Genomic DNA, 13,850 nt, shown 5'->3' with positions numbered 1-13,850 from the left:
ATTAATAAGCCATAATTCATAAATGTATAGGGAAACATCCCTATGAATAAGAATTTACAACAACTTCACATTCTGATTTCATCCTTTAACTGCAGGATATTTTGGCCAGACTGAAAACACAGAAAGAAAAACATAAAGAGAACGAAGCAGACAAATTTGTCATTGCATCCTGTATCTCATGTGCCAGCAAAATAGCATTACATTGTAATTTAATCATATTTTGTGGATGAAAAAATAGTGGATATCAAAGTAATTTAAGATTCCTCTTCATTTCTGTAAAAAGATATACTGGGAATTCACACACAGTACAAGAACACCATTGCAAAGAATACTCTGCTGTCAAATCATAATTCATGACTGCTTTATGATTGATGGCCTAATGCTATGTAAGAAATCTGTACAATACAATGCTTGCAAATTTTACATCTGGAAAAAAAATTGAGGAAAGCGTTTAAAAGGATGACAAATGTTACAGCATTAGAGTATATAAAATCTGAATAAAGAATGGAAAGGTTGCGCATCTTCAGAACAAATAGTAGCCTACTAGTACAATACTACCACCTGCTGGTTAAAAAACAAAACAAAACATAGCAACACCAATATTTTTGCCAGCAAATTAGCAATGATAATGGTTTGAGCACAAAATAGGAAGACAGAATATTGAACTTAAACATAACAAAATAACTCAGCTGACGAGTCTCCAATCGCTTTCCCATTTTTAAACAGATATTGTAGTTCAATCCATGGTCAAACTGTATCTGTGATCTCACTGAAAGCTGTGACAGTGGATCTGGTTTCTTCTTAAACTCCTTTCTTGGTTATTATAAGAGTTAGTCTGTAGGCCTGTTAAGTACTCATATCTGGCTGCTGCAATAACTACTTTCCTGCATCCAGGTTTTAGAAAATTCCTTGCATTTGGTGAGATAAACTTTAATGTCCATTCTATATGCATGTGCAATAAATATGCATGCAGCAACCACACAAGGTGACACAAGCTGAACATACCTAAACAAATTGTACAGGTTGCATGTTACTGTAGATTATGGGAAATAAGCACAACATCGAAAATGCCAAGAAGGCATTCTCTGAAAATAGTCATTTTTATATTCAGTATACACAACGAATTCCGTTCCCCAAATTTGAATGGTCAAACAGCTTTTCAAGTGTGCTTACATACAGGTTACACTGTTACAGCAAGACTTTATAAACAAGTCACTGAATCGTTCATTCACTCGGTTCATTCAAAAACACTGATTCTGGAAAAGCATTCTAGTAGCCTACTTACTATTTTTCTAATATCTTTCTATGACAGAAATAGTGAGAGTAGTATTAGCCTTGGTAATAAGTGAGTCACTGAAACATTCACTCAAACAATTAATTAAAAAAAAACATTTTATTTAGGTACAAAACAAGAAGTATGTTGCATGGAGGCACACTGCGATTCTGCTGTGGCAGAGAAAAAAATAGGAATAGTTCACCCAAAAACACACATTCAGGACAGTTGCATGACACTTGTGAAATTTTTGAATAAAGTCGTTATTTTATGTTTTTTTTTTTTGCACACAAAAAGTTTTCTCATAGCTTCTTAAAATAACAGTTGAACCACTGATGTCTCAATTGAACTATTTTATTGATGTCATTTCTGGGCCTTGAACATGGTAGTTGTATTGCTGTCTATGGAGGGTCAGAAAGCTCTCAGATTTCATCAAAAATATCTTACTTTGTGTTCCGAAGATGATTGAAGGTCTTACGGGTTTGAAACAACATGAGGGTGAGTATTTAATGACAAAATTTACATTTTTGGGTGAACTATCCCTTTAACTGGCATGAAATGTAAGTCCAAATAAGTTACTCAATATTAACGTAAAAGCTGTTAATAGAACAATGTAAATGTAAATACATATGTAATGATGTAAATAGAACAATGAACAAATACTCTCAATTGTTCTGTTTTTCAAAAGGTTTCAGTACAGTGGTTCTCAAAAGAAGTGACTTGTGCCTAATAAAAGGGACATGACAGACTACATTCAGTGAGGAGGGGCAATGAGTCTGGGCAGCCTGCCAGAGATCAGCACAAACAAACTACACATGCAATGCCACTGGCCTGATGGCCTCACCCTTATTTCCCCAAAACCTCATGACATCTGCAGGATCTGTTCATAATACCTTGCAAAGATTTCACTGCATATATGATTACACAGTAACACAGTAGGAGGTTGAGTCTTTCAGGAAATGTAACCCATGTTGTAATTGGGCCTCTTGTAAGTGTCACGAACACCAGACAAGTTTTTACAGTTTATATTTCCCAGCTTTAGTTGTTTAATGAATTTATTTTCTTTGTTGAGTAATGGGGAAAATGTCTGGAAATAAAAAAGGACAAAAAAACAAACCACAAAGATGAAGAGGAAACAGGCTGTTGAAAAACTGTGTGCTTCCTTTCCTGACTGGCTTCCTATTTGTGAGGATAGTGTGTGTCTGACTGAGAGCTGGCAGGGTCAACAGCAGTGACTGAGCTCCTTTGACTTGCACAGACCAGTCAACCTCATAAAAAGTAATCTTATTTCCTCTGCCAGTTTGCTAGTGAGCCAAACAAAATTGGTCCCTCTGCACTACATGTCTCTGAACAGATTTTATATGAACTGTAAACCACAGTGATTACACAGTGATTGATGCTTACAGTAATGTGTAAGTGATATAGGAAGAGCACAAAACATTGCTAAAAGATGATGCGAAAGACAAATCTCCACAAATAAAAAACAAAACAATTAACACACAAAATAAAAATCACTAAAAATTAAAAATAAAACAAACGAAAACAAAATATAAAGACTAATAAAAAGAATGAAAGTGAAAAAGTGACGTGACATTCAGCCAAGTATGGTGACCCATACTCAGAATTAGTGCTCCGCATTTAACCCCATCCGAAGTGCACACACACAGAGCAGTGAACACACACACACACTGTGAACACACACCCGGAGCAGTGGGCAGCCATATGCTGCGGCGCCCGGGGAGCAGTTGGGGGTTCAGTGCCTTGCTCAAGGGCACCTAAGTCATGGTATTGAGGGTGGAGAGAGCGCTGTACATTCACTCCCCCCCACCCACAATTCCTGCCGGCCCGAGACTCGAACTCACAACCCTTCGATTGGGAGTCCGACTCTCTAACCATTAGGCCACGACTTCCACCCGAAAATAATCTGAACAGACTGGAGAAATTTAGCATCACATTACCTCTGCAGTGAATAGGTGCCATCAGAATAAGAGTCCAAACAGAAACATTACAATAATTCACAAGTAATTAACACAACTAAAGTCCATGAATTAATATCTTGTGAAGTGAAAAGCTGCTAGTTTGTAATAAACATCCATCATTAAGCCTTTAATTTTTTTAATTTTTAATTTTTTTATTATTATTACTTTTTATGTAAAACCTTTGCTTCCAGCTAAAAAAAAGGTCCTCTATTCATAATATTGCTTTCTCCAGTGAAAGAGTCATCTTGTCTGAATCAGGAGAGAAATATGCACAGATCAAGCAGTCCAAGGTGGGAGGTGATGTACTTTTTCCATTGGAGAAAGTGTTATTATGGATTATGGACTCTTTTTATGGTATTCTGACCAGAAACTATGGTTTAAAGTTAAAACACTTAATTTTTTTTTTTAATACAAACATTCAGCTTTTCACTTTACAACAAGACATTAATTGATATACTGGAGTCCTGTGGATTACTTGTGGATTACTGTGGTGTTTTTATCAGCTGTTTGAACTCTCATTCTGACGGCACCCATTCACTGCAGAGGATCCACTGGTGAGCAAGAGATGTAATGCTAAATTTCTCCAAACCCATTCCAATGAAGAAACCCAACTCATTTCGGATGGCCTGAGGGTGAATAAACTGTTAGCAAATGTCTATTTCTGGGTTTACTATTCCTTTAAATGAAAATCTCACACTGGTTTCCAAAGTTATATGTAAAAAAATAAGTAAACACACATAAATGCATTTGTATAATCTTTGATACATTTATGTATACCAATGTTCTAATTAGTTAAATTTGTAAATGTAATAACTAATTTATGTTTATTTAACATAGCGAACAAACACACACACACACAAAAAAATGCATGGTAGAAAAAGTACTTCGGAACACTTTTAAAGTTCACACGTAATGAGTGGGAGAGCAAAAACAGCTACCACAGTTTGTGCTTTAGCAGACGCTTTCATTCGGAGACCCGAGGAGCCTTTCTCGAGTCAGAGCGAAAACTTGCCTGCGTTTGTTTCGTCTGACAGCGGGACGGTTTGCTAGGATCTAGAAACAGTCGTGTGGTGGCAATCGCACACCCGTTGAAACTATGTAGAGATGGAGTTCATGAAACTGATCGGAACTGTTTTGGCTGTTTGTTTCCATCCCTTCTGCGCATCAAGCGCGTTCGGTGGTGAGTTTGTGCTTATATGTAAAATGTCGGTTGATGCACGGTGATATTCAAATGATCTTTCTCCGTTAGATTTTGTATGCTTCTTAAATGCACACTATTTAACGATAGTTTCGATTAAGAGACTGTGCAGTCTTTCTAAATAAAGATTTCTGAAGCTTTTGTGTTGCTAAACTATTAACGAATATACGCGTCTGGTGATGCAACAAACGTTTAACCACAGAGTTCTCTTCATGTACAGTGGTGTGTTTATGTACAGTTTTCGGGTTTTATATTTGGGTCACAGCTGTTTTTTAGTCAGGGAGGATATGGCTGCTGGCTGTCGCACACATGGCTTTGTTTGAGAGGATTTTCCGCCTGACAGTTTGTGGAAGTTCTCCTGGTTTCTTCCTCTGTTTGCTCGTACATGTCCCTGTGCCAACTTTCCTATAACGGTTCTTACAATATTTCCATAATAGTACTTTAGGTTCAACTCTAACATCAGTGTTTTTTGGTGATGTGGTTTGCAGATCACAGGATATGCCGGAGAGGGACAGAGAAGCCCTGCTATAAGATCACAAGCTTCCAGGACATCGGGCTCAGGGCAAGCTTTGAGGCAGCCAGACAGAAATGCAGGGAGGATGATGGAGAGCTGCTCAGCATTGAGACTGAGAATGAGCAGCGTCTGGTGGAGAGATTTGTTCAGGAGTTCAGGGCCTCTGATGGAGACTTCTGGATTGGGCTACGAAGAAGCCCTCAGTATAATGCTGACTGTTCATCACAATATTACTGGTTGGATTACAGTCAGGCCACATTCAGGTAGGATATTCGCAGTAATAACATCCTGAAATATTCCTGAATAAAATTCTTTCATTTCCTCATCCTCTTGTGATTCCTGTGATGACTTTTCATTCCAAAAAGGCCCCAAAAACTTCATAAAAGTGGTCTGTATACCAGTGTTGTTGCTATTGTTAATTGCTAAAACTCCGTACTATGAAAATGGTTTTTGGTAATTGTAATAACGCTGCAATAAAATAAAATATAGGCTACATATATAATAAAAATATACATCAATTAGAAATGTCACATTGGCAAGTAGCTGAAATAAGTTGTAGTATTAAAATTACTAAAATGGAATTAAAAAATAAAGCTATAGCATTTTTTTAATTACAAAAGCACATGCTAAAACTTAAAATGAAAACTAAATGTAAAAATAAAAGCTTTTTGAAAAAAATAAATACTATAGTAGTATATGAATATAATTATGTATTCTATTACTGCATTCTGTGTTTTAAGTTGTCTGAATCATGATGGTGAGTAAATGATGACAGAATTTTCATTTTTGTTGATCTGTTCTTTCAGTGGAAGCAAAATACTAAAATGTGAATGTGTAGAAAATAGACTATTTAAAAAATGACAAAAGCACAACATAATTACTCAAACTTAAACTAAAATGAAAGCTGGCAGTATTAAAAAATAATAATTAAAAATAACAATTAAAAAAAAAATAACAAAAAAATCTTCTAAGTCTCCTGAATCATGAAGGTAAGTAAATGATGACAGAATTTTCTGTGAACTATCACTTTTAAGTGAAAGCAAAATAGTAAATGTGATAGAGAATTTTCAGTGAGTCTGTTGTGTTTCCAGGAACTGGCTGGTGACAGAGCCCTCGTGTGGCCTTGACCAGTGTGTGGCGTTATTTTACAGGCCCTCATCTTCTGCTGGCCAGAAGGAGCACAACCTGTTCAAGTGGACTGACTACAACTGCAATTCCAAGAATAATTTCATCTGCAAGTACTCAGACGGTAGGCGTTTGCTTATGTTAACCTTAGCTGTCACATTTAGATATTTGATAGGCAACAAATCTGAGACAAGCATCTTTAGTGTAAACGTATTATATAAGAGGACTTCAAATGTAAACTGTGCTGCCTCCTGTATGTGTTTAGAGAAGCATCCTGTCCCCACTCCAGCAGGAAATATCACTACACTCACAGGTAAACAAATCCTTAAGCTTTATCTGGTGCGTTTGCTGCTTTTTTTCTGACACAATAATGGTACTAATAATCTTATGTTTTACTTATTAATATATAGTATATTAACATGAGAGTGTCTAAATTATAGTGAGATATTAGTATTTTTATATAATGTCACCTACCTGACATTTTTATAGTACCTTTAATTACAGATTAAACAAAATTATAGCCCACATAACTTGAAGATTAAAGGGATAGTTCCCCAAAAAGTGTAAATGATCTTATAATTTACCAGTGTTATTATCATTAACTAAAACTATTTAAAATGCTTTTCAGTAATTGAAATAAAGATGAAATAAAATAAATATTAGATGAAAAACTTAGAAAAATTAGAAACGCTGCCTTGGTAAAATTAGATAAATAAGTTGAAGTACTAAAATGACTAAAAATAAAAACTGATATTAAACTAAAGCTAAATAGAAATGTTAAAATAAAAATCAGTAGAAGAAAGCATCAAATTAAAAAGACAAAATCTTTAAAAAATATTAAAATAAAGGGTAATTCAAAATATTACTACATAATATGATAGTATATAAATAATACTAATATAATACAAATACTAAAATAATACAGTCTCCCGTTCAATGTAATTACATGGAAAAGCAGTAACATTCTGCTAAAATTCTTTGGTGCGCCAATGAGGAAATAAAATTATATAGGTTTAAAAGGACAAGAGGATGTGTAAATAATGACAGAATTTTAATTTTGGGGTTATTTATTAGTTTAAAAAGACAAATAATAATGCTTATGATGACCTCTAGTGGTGGAAGTGGAATTATACTTTTGCTCACAGTAGTCACGCTCAAAACCCATATTAGGTCAATCATCAAGGCCAAACGCCATAAATGCTCATTCATCATTCACAGTGATTCTTGTTTTTAGGTACTGATGACCTGACTCTGGTGCCAAAGCTGCTTCCCATTACAGTGGACAATGACAGGATGAAAACTGAACTCTCTGAGTCATCAGGTATTTTTTTAGAAAAGAATGGTCAATTGAATATTGGTTGAATCTATCCATCTATTTGTATATGTGTGATTATCTTCTGGAAATTCAATTTTTTTTAGTAATTATGGACTTCGTCTTAATTTCTATTTCAGATGACACTAACATTTACTACATCCTCCTGGCCACTCTGCCTGTAATGCTGCTGTTGATATTGGTGGTGTCAGGGGTTTTCTGTTTCAGAGTCATGTCAAGGAGGTGTGTAAAGCACTGCAACGATTTTTATCCTTTCTTAATTTGTCATCCTCTATTAACTATTTTGTCTGTCAGCCTGCCATTCAATATACTCTCTGAATGTGTCTTTGCAGGAGGAAAGAACAGAATCCAATCTATGCCGTGCCAGGACAGTGGGTGCGTCCAGTAGCTCCGAAAAGTCAGAATGATTATAAACACACCAACAAATTCAACCAGTCTGGAGCTCATCTGGAGTACATGAGCTCTGAAATTAACAGAACATTTAGTGTGACGTCCACAATCAATCAGTTTGAGGAATATGAGAACGACCCGAGCCACCCCACGCAGTGTGGGTTTGTCACAAATGACATCTACGAGACCTGCCGGAGCTCCTCGGTGGTAGAGGCTGGATGGGTGGACAATGACATCTATGGATACTAAAAGACTATACAGTGTGTATACTGACTGGTAAAGTCTCGCCCACTAGTGTGACTGGCTCTCCTATCATGTCTGCTCTTTGATGTGCACTATGTGACCCGTTGGGGAATCCAGTGGCGGTCTAATGCAGGGGTGTACAGATTCCCATAACTGACTATTCAAAGAAGCATAAAGGTGTCATCAGCTTGTGAGGGCTTCCGCTGTGGAAGCTGGCATCCTGGAACGGGACTTCCATTTGGACATTTACAAAACAGTGCGCTGACCTCTCAGCCTATCTCAACAACATCCTTTTGTGTCTCTGAGAATGGCCTCTATAAAGGATACCTACTGGTTTTGAAAGACTGGGTAGTGGCTTTGTAACTCTTTTGTGTAAAAACAGAATTAAAGGATTTATATATATAAAACATTATTGTAACATATTGAATGTATTTTGCTTTTGGGTATCAAATTATGAGCAGAAAGATAAACCATTTTTGCTGTATTTAGATTGTAAATGATATGTTGTCTGTCCTTATAATAATAATAATAATAATAACCACAGAATAGCTTTTAATAAACGTATTTTTGTTTAATCAGCATTGTTCCCGCACTCCTGGACAACCTGGAAATGTCTTGGAAATTTTGAATCAGGCCTGGAATAGTAATGGACTAGTAATGCTTTACTAATTGGTAAGGACTTGACTGCAAAAGTCATGGAAATGGCCTGACCTTGACACAATGTAACTCTAACAAATGATTTTATTTAACTGTATTTGATAATATTGATTTGAATAAATGTTTTTGAAACCTCATTAGGTGGCTTTTGTCATGCTGAGAATAGATCTTTACCTTTTCCATACCGTTAAATGTTACTGCTGCATGCTTGCAACTTCAGATGACTCATTTTACAAACCCTTCTATTACATATTTTGTACCCTTTTAGTGACTGCGTCACTTTCAATTTATTGCAAATATTTTGAGCTAAACGCGATTCTTTGTAAATGCATTAATATTCGGCTGAGTTCCCTGACGTCATCAGAGCTGTAGGGGCAGGGAAGTGTTTTATTAGACCTGAGTGACTGCAGTACAGCACGTGACCGTCAGAGGTCGCCATATGATAGGCCACCTAGAACTGAATTGCGTGCAGCTTTGAGGACATATTTGTTGCACTTATGTCATGGAGGTGTTTAAATTAAATTTTCCAATACAAATCATGCACTGTCTGTAATGCGTTTCTACGCTTACATACTCTTGATATGAATGACTTGTTTATTAAACTGTTGTATAAACTGTTGAGTACTGCACAATACCGCTCTCCTTCAGTTGATTCTACAAATACACACAAACACATAATGTTTCTACCAAAATTCTGCTTTATATGATTATGGTTGGTTATGTAATTGAGCAAATATGTGCCACACCCGCTTTGATGTCTATAGGGTTGGGTTGCAAACACGTCTTAGTGCCCTAGATGTCAAAATGTGATTAAAATATGCCAAGAAGAGTTAAACTGTCAGAACAAATTCATCTTGATAATGCCATCCGTCTGTTAGACTGTCTCACAAATGGCTGTCAGCTTTTAAATTTAAGTACACAATCAGATAATACCAATTTAGGTCAACTAATTACCAAGGAATGCTTAGTCATTTTATTCAGTCTGTAGTGTAAAAAGTAGCATTAGCAATTAACCTTAAAGAAAAACAAAACAAAACAGATAAGCAAAACATGGTCAGGTCAAAGTGTCTGAATAATTTTACTGGTAGTCAACTGTATAAAGATTTTTGGATATAATATGTCACAGTTTATTTTGCTATCCTCACTTACATAAATGAACCATAGTGTCCTGCACCCACTAGTAAAAAATATCTAAAATGATATCTAGTGTCTGAATAATTTTTGGTTTGACTGTATATGAATGCATCTAACCATACAGTACTGTAATAATGTAACTCATCAGAAACTAAATATTTTCCAAATAATATTTTTTCGCAGTATAAATGGGGTCTTTACGCAGAAAACTAAAAATGTGCGAGGATCGTCATATTTGGAAGGTCCGTGGAATCTAAAAGATTGAAAAAGCCGGACGAACACAGCGCGCCGCCGTCGGCTCTCATTCCTCGACTGAAGCGCGAGAGACTTTATCAAAGTTTCTGGCGGCAGACTTTCGCAGCCAGCGCTCGAGCAAACACAGCGACGCTCTGGCCGTTGACGTAAGAGGTGGGTCTGGTCGTCTTGGAAACGAATTGGCACTCGAGTGTGGAAGCGCTTGGAAGCCCCGCCCCTTGTGCAAATACCCCCATAGGCTCTGACGTCAATGCACGTCAACCAGAGAACATGATGCCTCCTGCAAGTCAACTCGTGTACTCTCGCAAACACAGCTGAAATATTAGAGCTCTATTGTATTGAAGGAGGTGGCGTGACACATCGGCGCGCTCCTGCTTCTTCTGCTGAGACTGGAGCGGACCGTCAGCGAGCACCCTGGCCGGCACGCTGGCATTTCGACACGGTTTAGCCTCTGCCGACCTCGTTATCTTGAGGCTCAAGTGGCAGGTCTCTATCTTCTCGCCCCAAGCCCTAGTGTTTCACTAACAGCATGGTCATGGCTGACTGTCACCAAAAGCCAGTGCTCAGGGGTCCCGTCCGAGTGGGCTTCTACGATATAGAGCGGACTCTTGGAAAGGGCAATTTCGCTGTTGTGAAACTGGCAAGACATCGCATAACCAAGACAGAGGTGAGTTGATAATATATCAGCTGCTCAGCCCTCTAACTAACTACTAACCCTTGTGCACCGCACAGAAACACTACGAGATAGCAGTTACAGTTGCACTCACACTATTGTTGATACTAGTTATGTGAGAACTTAGTATCTTTGGGTAACAAACAACCTGTTTGTCTGAAGCGGTGTCACGTTTTTAAGGAGCCACCTGGGTTTGTTTTTTAGGAACGTTTTATAACTTCTAGTCATGGTTGATTTTTTAGTGTTTTGAATATTTGTATGTTGTCAAAATGCAAAATACTTAAACGTTTAATTGAAATCAGTTTTTTTTTTATTGTAAAATAAAATCATCAAGCCAATATCCAGATATATGAAATGTTAATAACATTAAAAGCAAGAATTAGTTTGTAAAAAAATTCATCATTTTTGCTTAATAAGTATTATTTTTATTAATCATCTTAAGAATTATGACTACTTTTTAAATAAATATTAATAATGTTTAAAAAAACCATTGGTTTTCAAAATTTATGTAAAATATTTCAATTAAAATCATTGTTCTTATTATAAAATATTATCAGACCCATATAATATGTGTTAAAAACATAAAAAAACAAAACAATAGTTCATTTTTAATACCCGAGGCATTTTTGTCACTTTCAGTTGCATTTATTTCAGTTCAGACCCTGGTCCGAAGTATGTTGACTACAACTAGCTGAAGCCTTTGTGCAGCTTTGCATGCACTGATAAACGCACGTCCAGCAGCCTAACGCCTCAACTGAAATATGCAGAGTATTCCAAAAGTGCAGGGTGTCCAAACCTAGTTGTCAAAGAAAGACAAAGGCCGTGTACAATAGCAAGAAATCATGCTGGTTTAGTGCCCATTAAATGTGGGCCATGCTTTTGTGCATTTGTGCAGTGGTTGCATAAGCAAAGGGTGATTTTGTGATAATGGATGTCATCTCATCGCTAAACCTGAGCTGATGATTGTCTCGCATTCCTTGCAAAGAAACCCTGCTGAGCACTGTTTGCATGACACAAGGTTACCGTGTTCACGAAAATGTCATAAATTATTTAAAAATGTAGTTACACTCAGCTCTAAAATGTGTGTGCTTTGTGAGTGCGGTCTGCATTAAATGATTTCTATTGACCTTGGTGACATTGTGTTGCTTTGCAGTAAAGTTGTGGTTCAGGGTGTTATAACGGTAGGTGTGAGCTGTAATTTTCGCTTGGCCAGAGAGCTGTTTTTTAAGACTGTCTGCAAGTCTGCAGATGTAGAGTTTAGCATTGGAGCACTGTGTGGAATTATGCTATTTAACAGGATTATGTTGTACACAGTTGATGCATCTCTGCAATGGCTGCCTCGAGGTGGCTTCATTTCTGTGGGGATGACACTGTCTCGGCTTCCCATCAGTCTCTTGTGTTTTATGATTTCTCTGTTCTTCTTCGGAGCTGTCTTCAGAATACACATGCTCTGGTAGCATGTGTCTTCTGCTTTGTGTATCGCCTGCATTGTTCATGGTTTCAACGGACAGTTGGATCACTGTTACTTCCAATGAGAATGACTAACCACATTTGCATCTGACAGCTGATTCATGGTGATGTGCTCTAATGTTTTCAGTCAGTTACCGTTATGCTTTCCAGGGGTCAGCAACAAGGCTGGCCTGGGGTCAGTGTGAGACAGTTTCAGGCCAACAGACAGAACTGTCACTTGTCAAGTACATTATGTCTTTCTTGCATTGATCGCGCAAATATGTTTTTATGCCTTTCAAATGTAAACATTTGGATTCATGTAAAAAAAAAAAAAGATCGTTGTTGCAAAATCTGTTGATGTCACCTAGATGCTGCTTTGCAAACAAATTATTTTTTGTTGAAATTGCATGAGAACAAATCTTTAAAGCATCAATTACAATTATGAAACCAATCATATATATATATATATATATATATATATATATATATATATATATAGATATATATATTTTAACTTATTATTTATTTATATATTTACATTTTTATATATATTTATAGAGAATATATATGTATATATATATATATATATATATTTGTGTGTGTGTGAATGTATGTATGTATATAATTTGTGCTTTTTTTCATTATATTATGTTATTTTTCTGCTAGCCTGAATTTTTGCAGTCCTTACTAGTATTTTCACTGGGCCCACCAGTTTATTTTTCAGAACATTCTTATTAATGTTTTTTAATAATATATAAATTGTGGTAGGGCTGGTGAAAATGTTGACAGGGTAAAAATCCATGCAGAAAAAAAAAATCCTTATTGTTCAGCCTTATTTTGGCATTTAAAAATATTTGTGTTTTAATGTACATCAAGATTGACTGATATTTTTTCAAGATGTCTTTAAAATATTTTGTATTCTATTATACTTTGAAGATTCCTTATACTTACAGTAGGAAGTAAGCCGAAGCACTAAAGTCTTGTAAATATTCATAACATAAATGTTTTATATCACTAATGATATAACACACAGGTCAAAGTCTTAACTGTGGAATCTGTTCTGTTTTTTCCGCTTCTGTGTACTTACCTGAAGATGATTATTATACAGTCAAAAGGGGGATTGAGGTATGAGTGGTTATGAAATGGTAAATTACTCCTGTTCTTCTCCCATTTGTCTGGCAAATGATGAAAAGCCTGTGGGAAAATAATAAGATAATTTGGATCATTGTCCTACTTCAGTAGTTAAGCCATTAACCTGACGCTCAGGTGTGTATTAGCTTTGCTCACGTGTATTTTGCCTTTGATCCGCGCTGGGGCTTGTGAAGACTGGATCGACCTGCACTGCAGACAGTAACAAGACTAATGAATTTCACCGAGTAGCTCGAGGCATTAGGCTCCATGCCAATGAAAGTGTGTCTCTGTGCCCTTCGTTCAACAGGTGGCTATAAAGATCATCGACAAGACCCAGCTGGATGCTGTGAACCTAGAGAAGATCTATCGTGAAGTACAGATCATGAAAATGCTGGACCATCCGCACATCATTAAACTGTACCAGGTAATGCCTGCCCAGGCCATTTCCTGCCAGTATTGTTGGCTCTTATGTGATAAATTGCTTGTGGTGCTTCTC

The 13,850-nt window shown here is 36.6% G+C and overlaps 2 protein-coding genes across 3 annotated transcripts in view; both read left to right on the top strand.

Annotated features, from left to right (window-relative positions):
• Positions 1-4,158: 4,158 nt before the first annotated feature.
• On the top strand, positions 4,159-8,849 carry LOC109103225 (layilin-like). 2 transcript variants are annotated; one of them, XM_042739452.1, is made up of 7 exons: positions 4,159-4,432; positions 4,939-5,227; positions 6,116-6,213; positions 6,355-6,402; positions 7,324-7,410; positions 7,542-7,644; positions 7,755-8,849. In XM_042739452.1, exons 1-7 carry the CDS (start codon positions 4,357-4,359, stop codon positions 8,059-8,061), a joined length of 1,008 nt encoding a protein of 335 aa, XP_042595386.1. In that variant the 5' UTR covers positions 4,159-4,356; the 3' UTR covers positions 8,062-8,849. The 2 variants fall into 2 exon arrangements, with proteins under 2 accessions (XP_042595386.1, XP_042595385.1); XM_042739451.1 differs by having other exon boundaries at positions 4,161-4,432; positions 6,056-6,213.
• A 1,482-nt stretch (positions 8,850-10,331) lies between these two features.
• LOC109103188 (serine/threonine-protein kinase SIK2-like) overlaps positions 10,332-13,850 on the top strand; it is a 37,362-nt gene continuing 33,843 nt past the window's right edge. The window contains exons 1-2 of the mRNA XM_019116554.2: positions 10,332-10,768; positions 13,662-13,778. Coding sequence (XP_018972099.2) covers positions 10,631-10,768; positions 13,662-13,778 — 255 coding nt within the window. The 5' untranslated portion in view covers positions 10,332-10,630. The remainder of the gene's footprint in view (positions 10,769-13,661; positions 13,779-13,850) is intronic.

This window comes from Cyprinus carpio, chromosome B15 (genome assembly GCF_018340385.1).
Source record: "Cyprinus carpio isolate SPL01 chromosome B15, ASM1834038v1, whole genome shotgun sequence".
In the NCBI taxonomy this organism is placed as follows: domain Eukaryota; kingdom Metazoa; phylum Chordata; class Actinopteri; order Cypriniformes; family Cyprinidae; genus Cyprinus; species Cyprinus carpio.
Note: the sequence above shows the minus strand (reverse complement) of the source record. Positions and strands in the feature narration are given on the sequence as shown.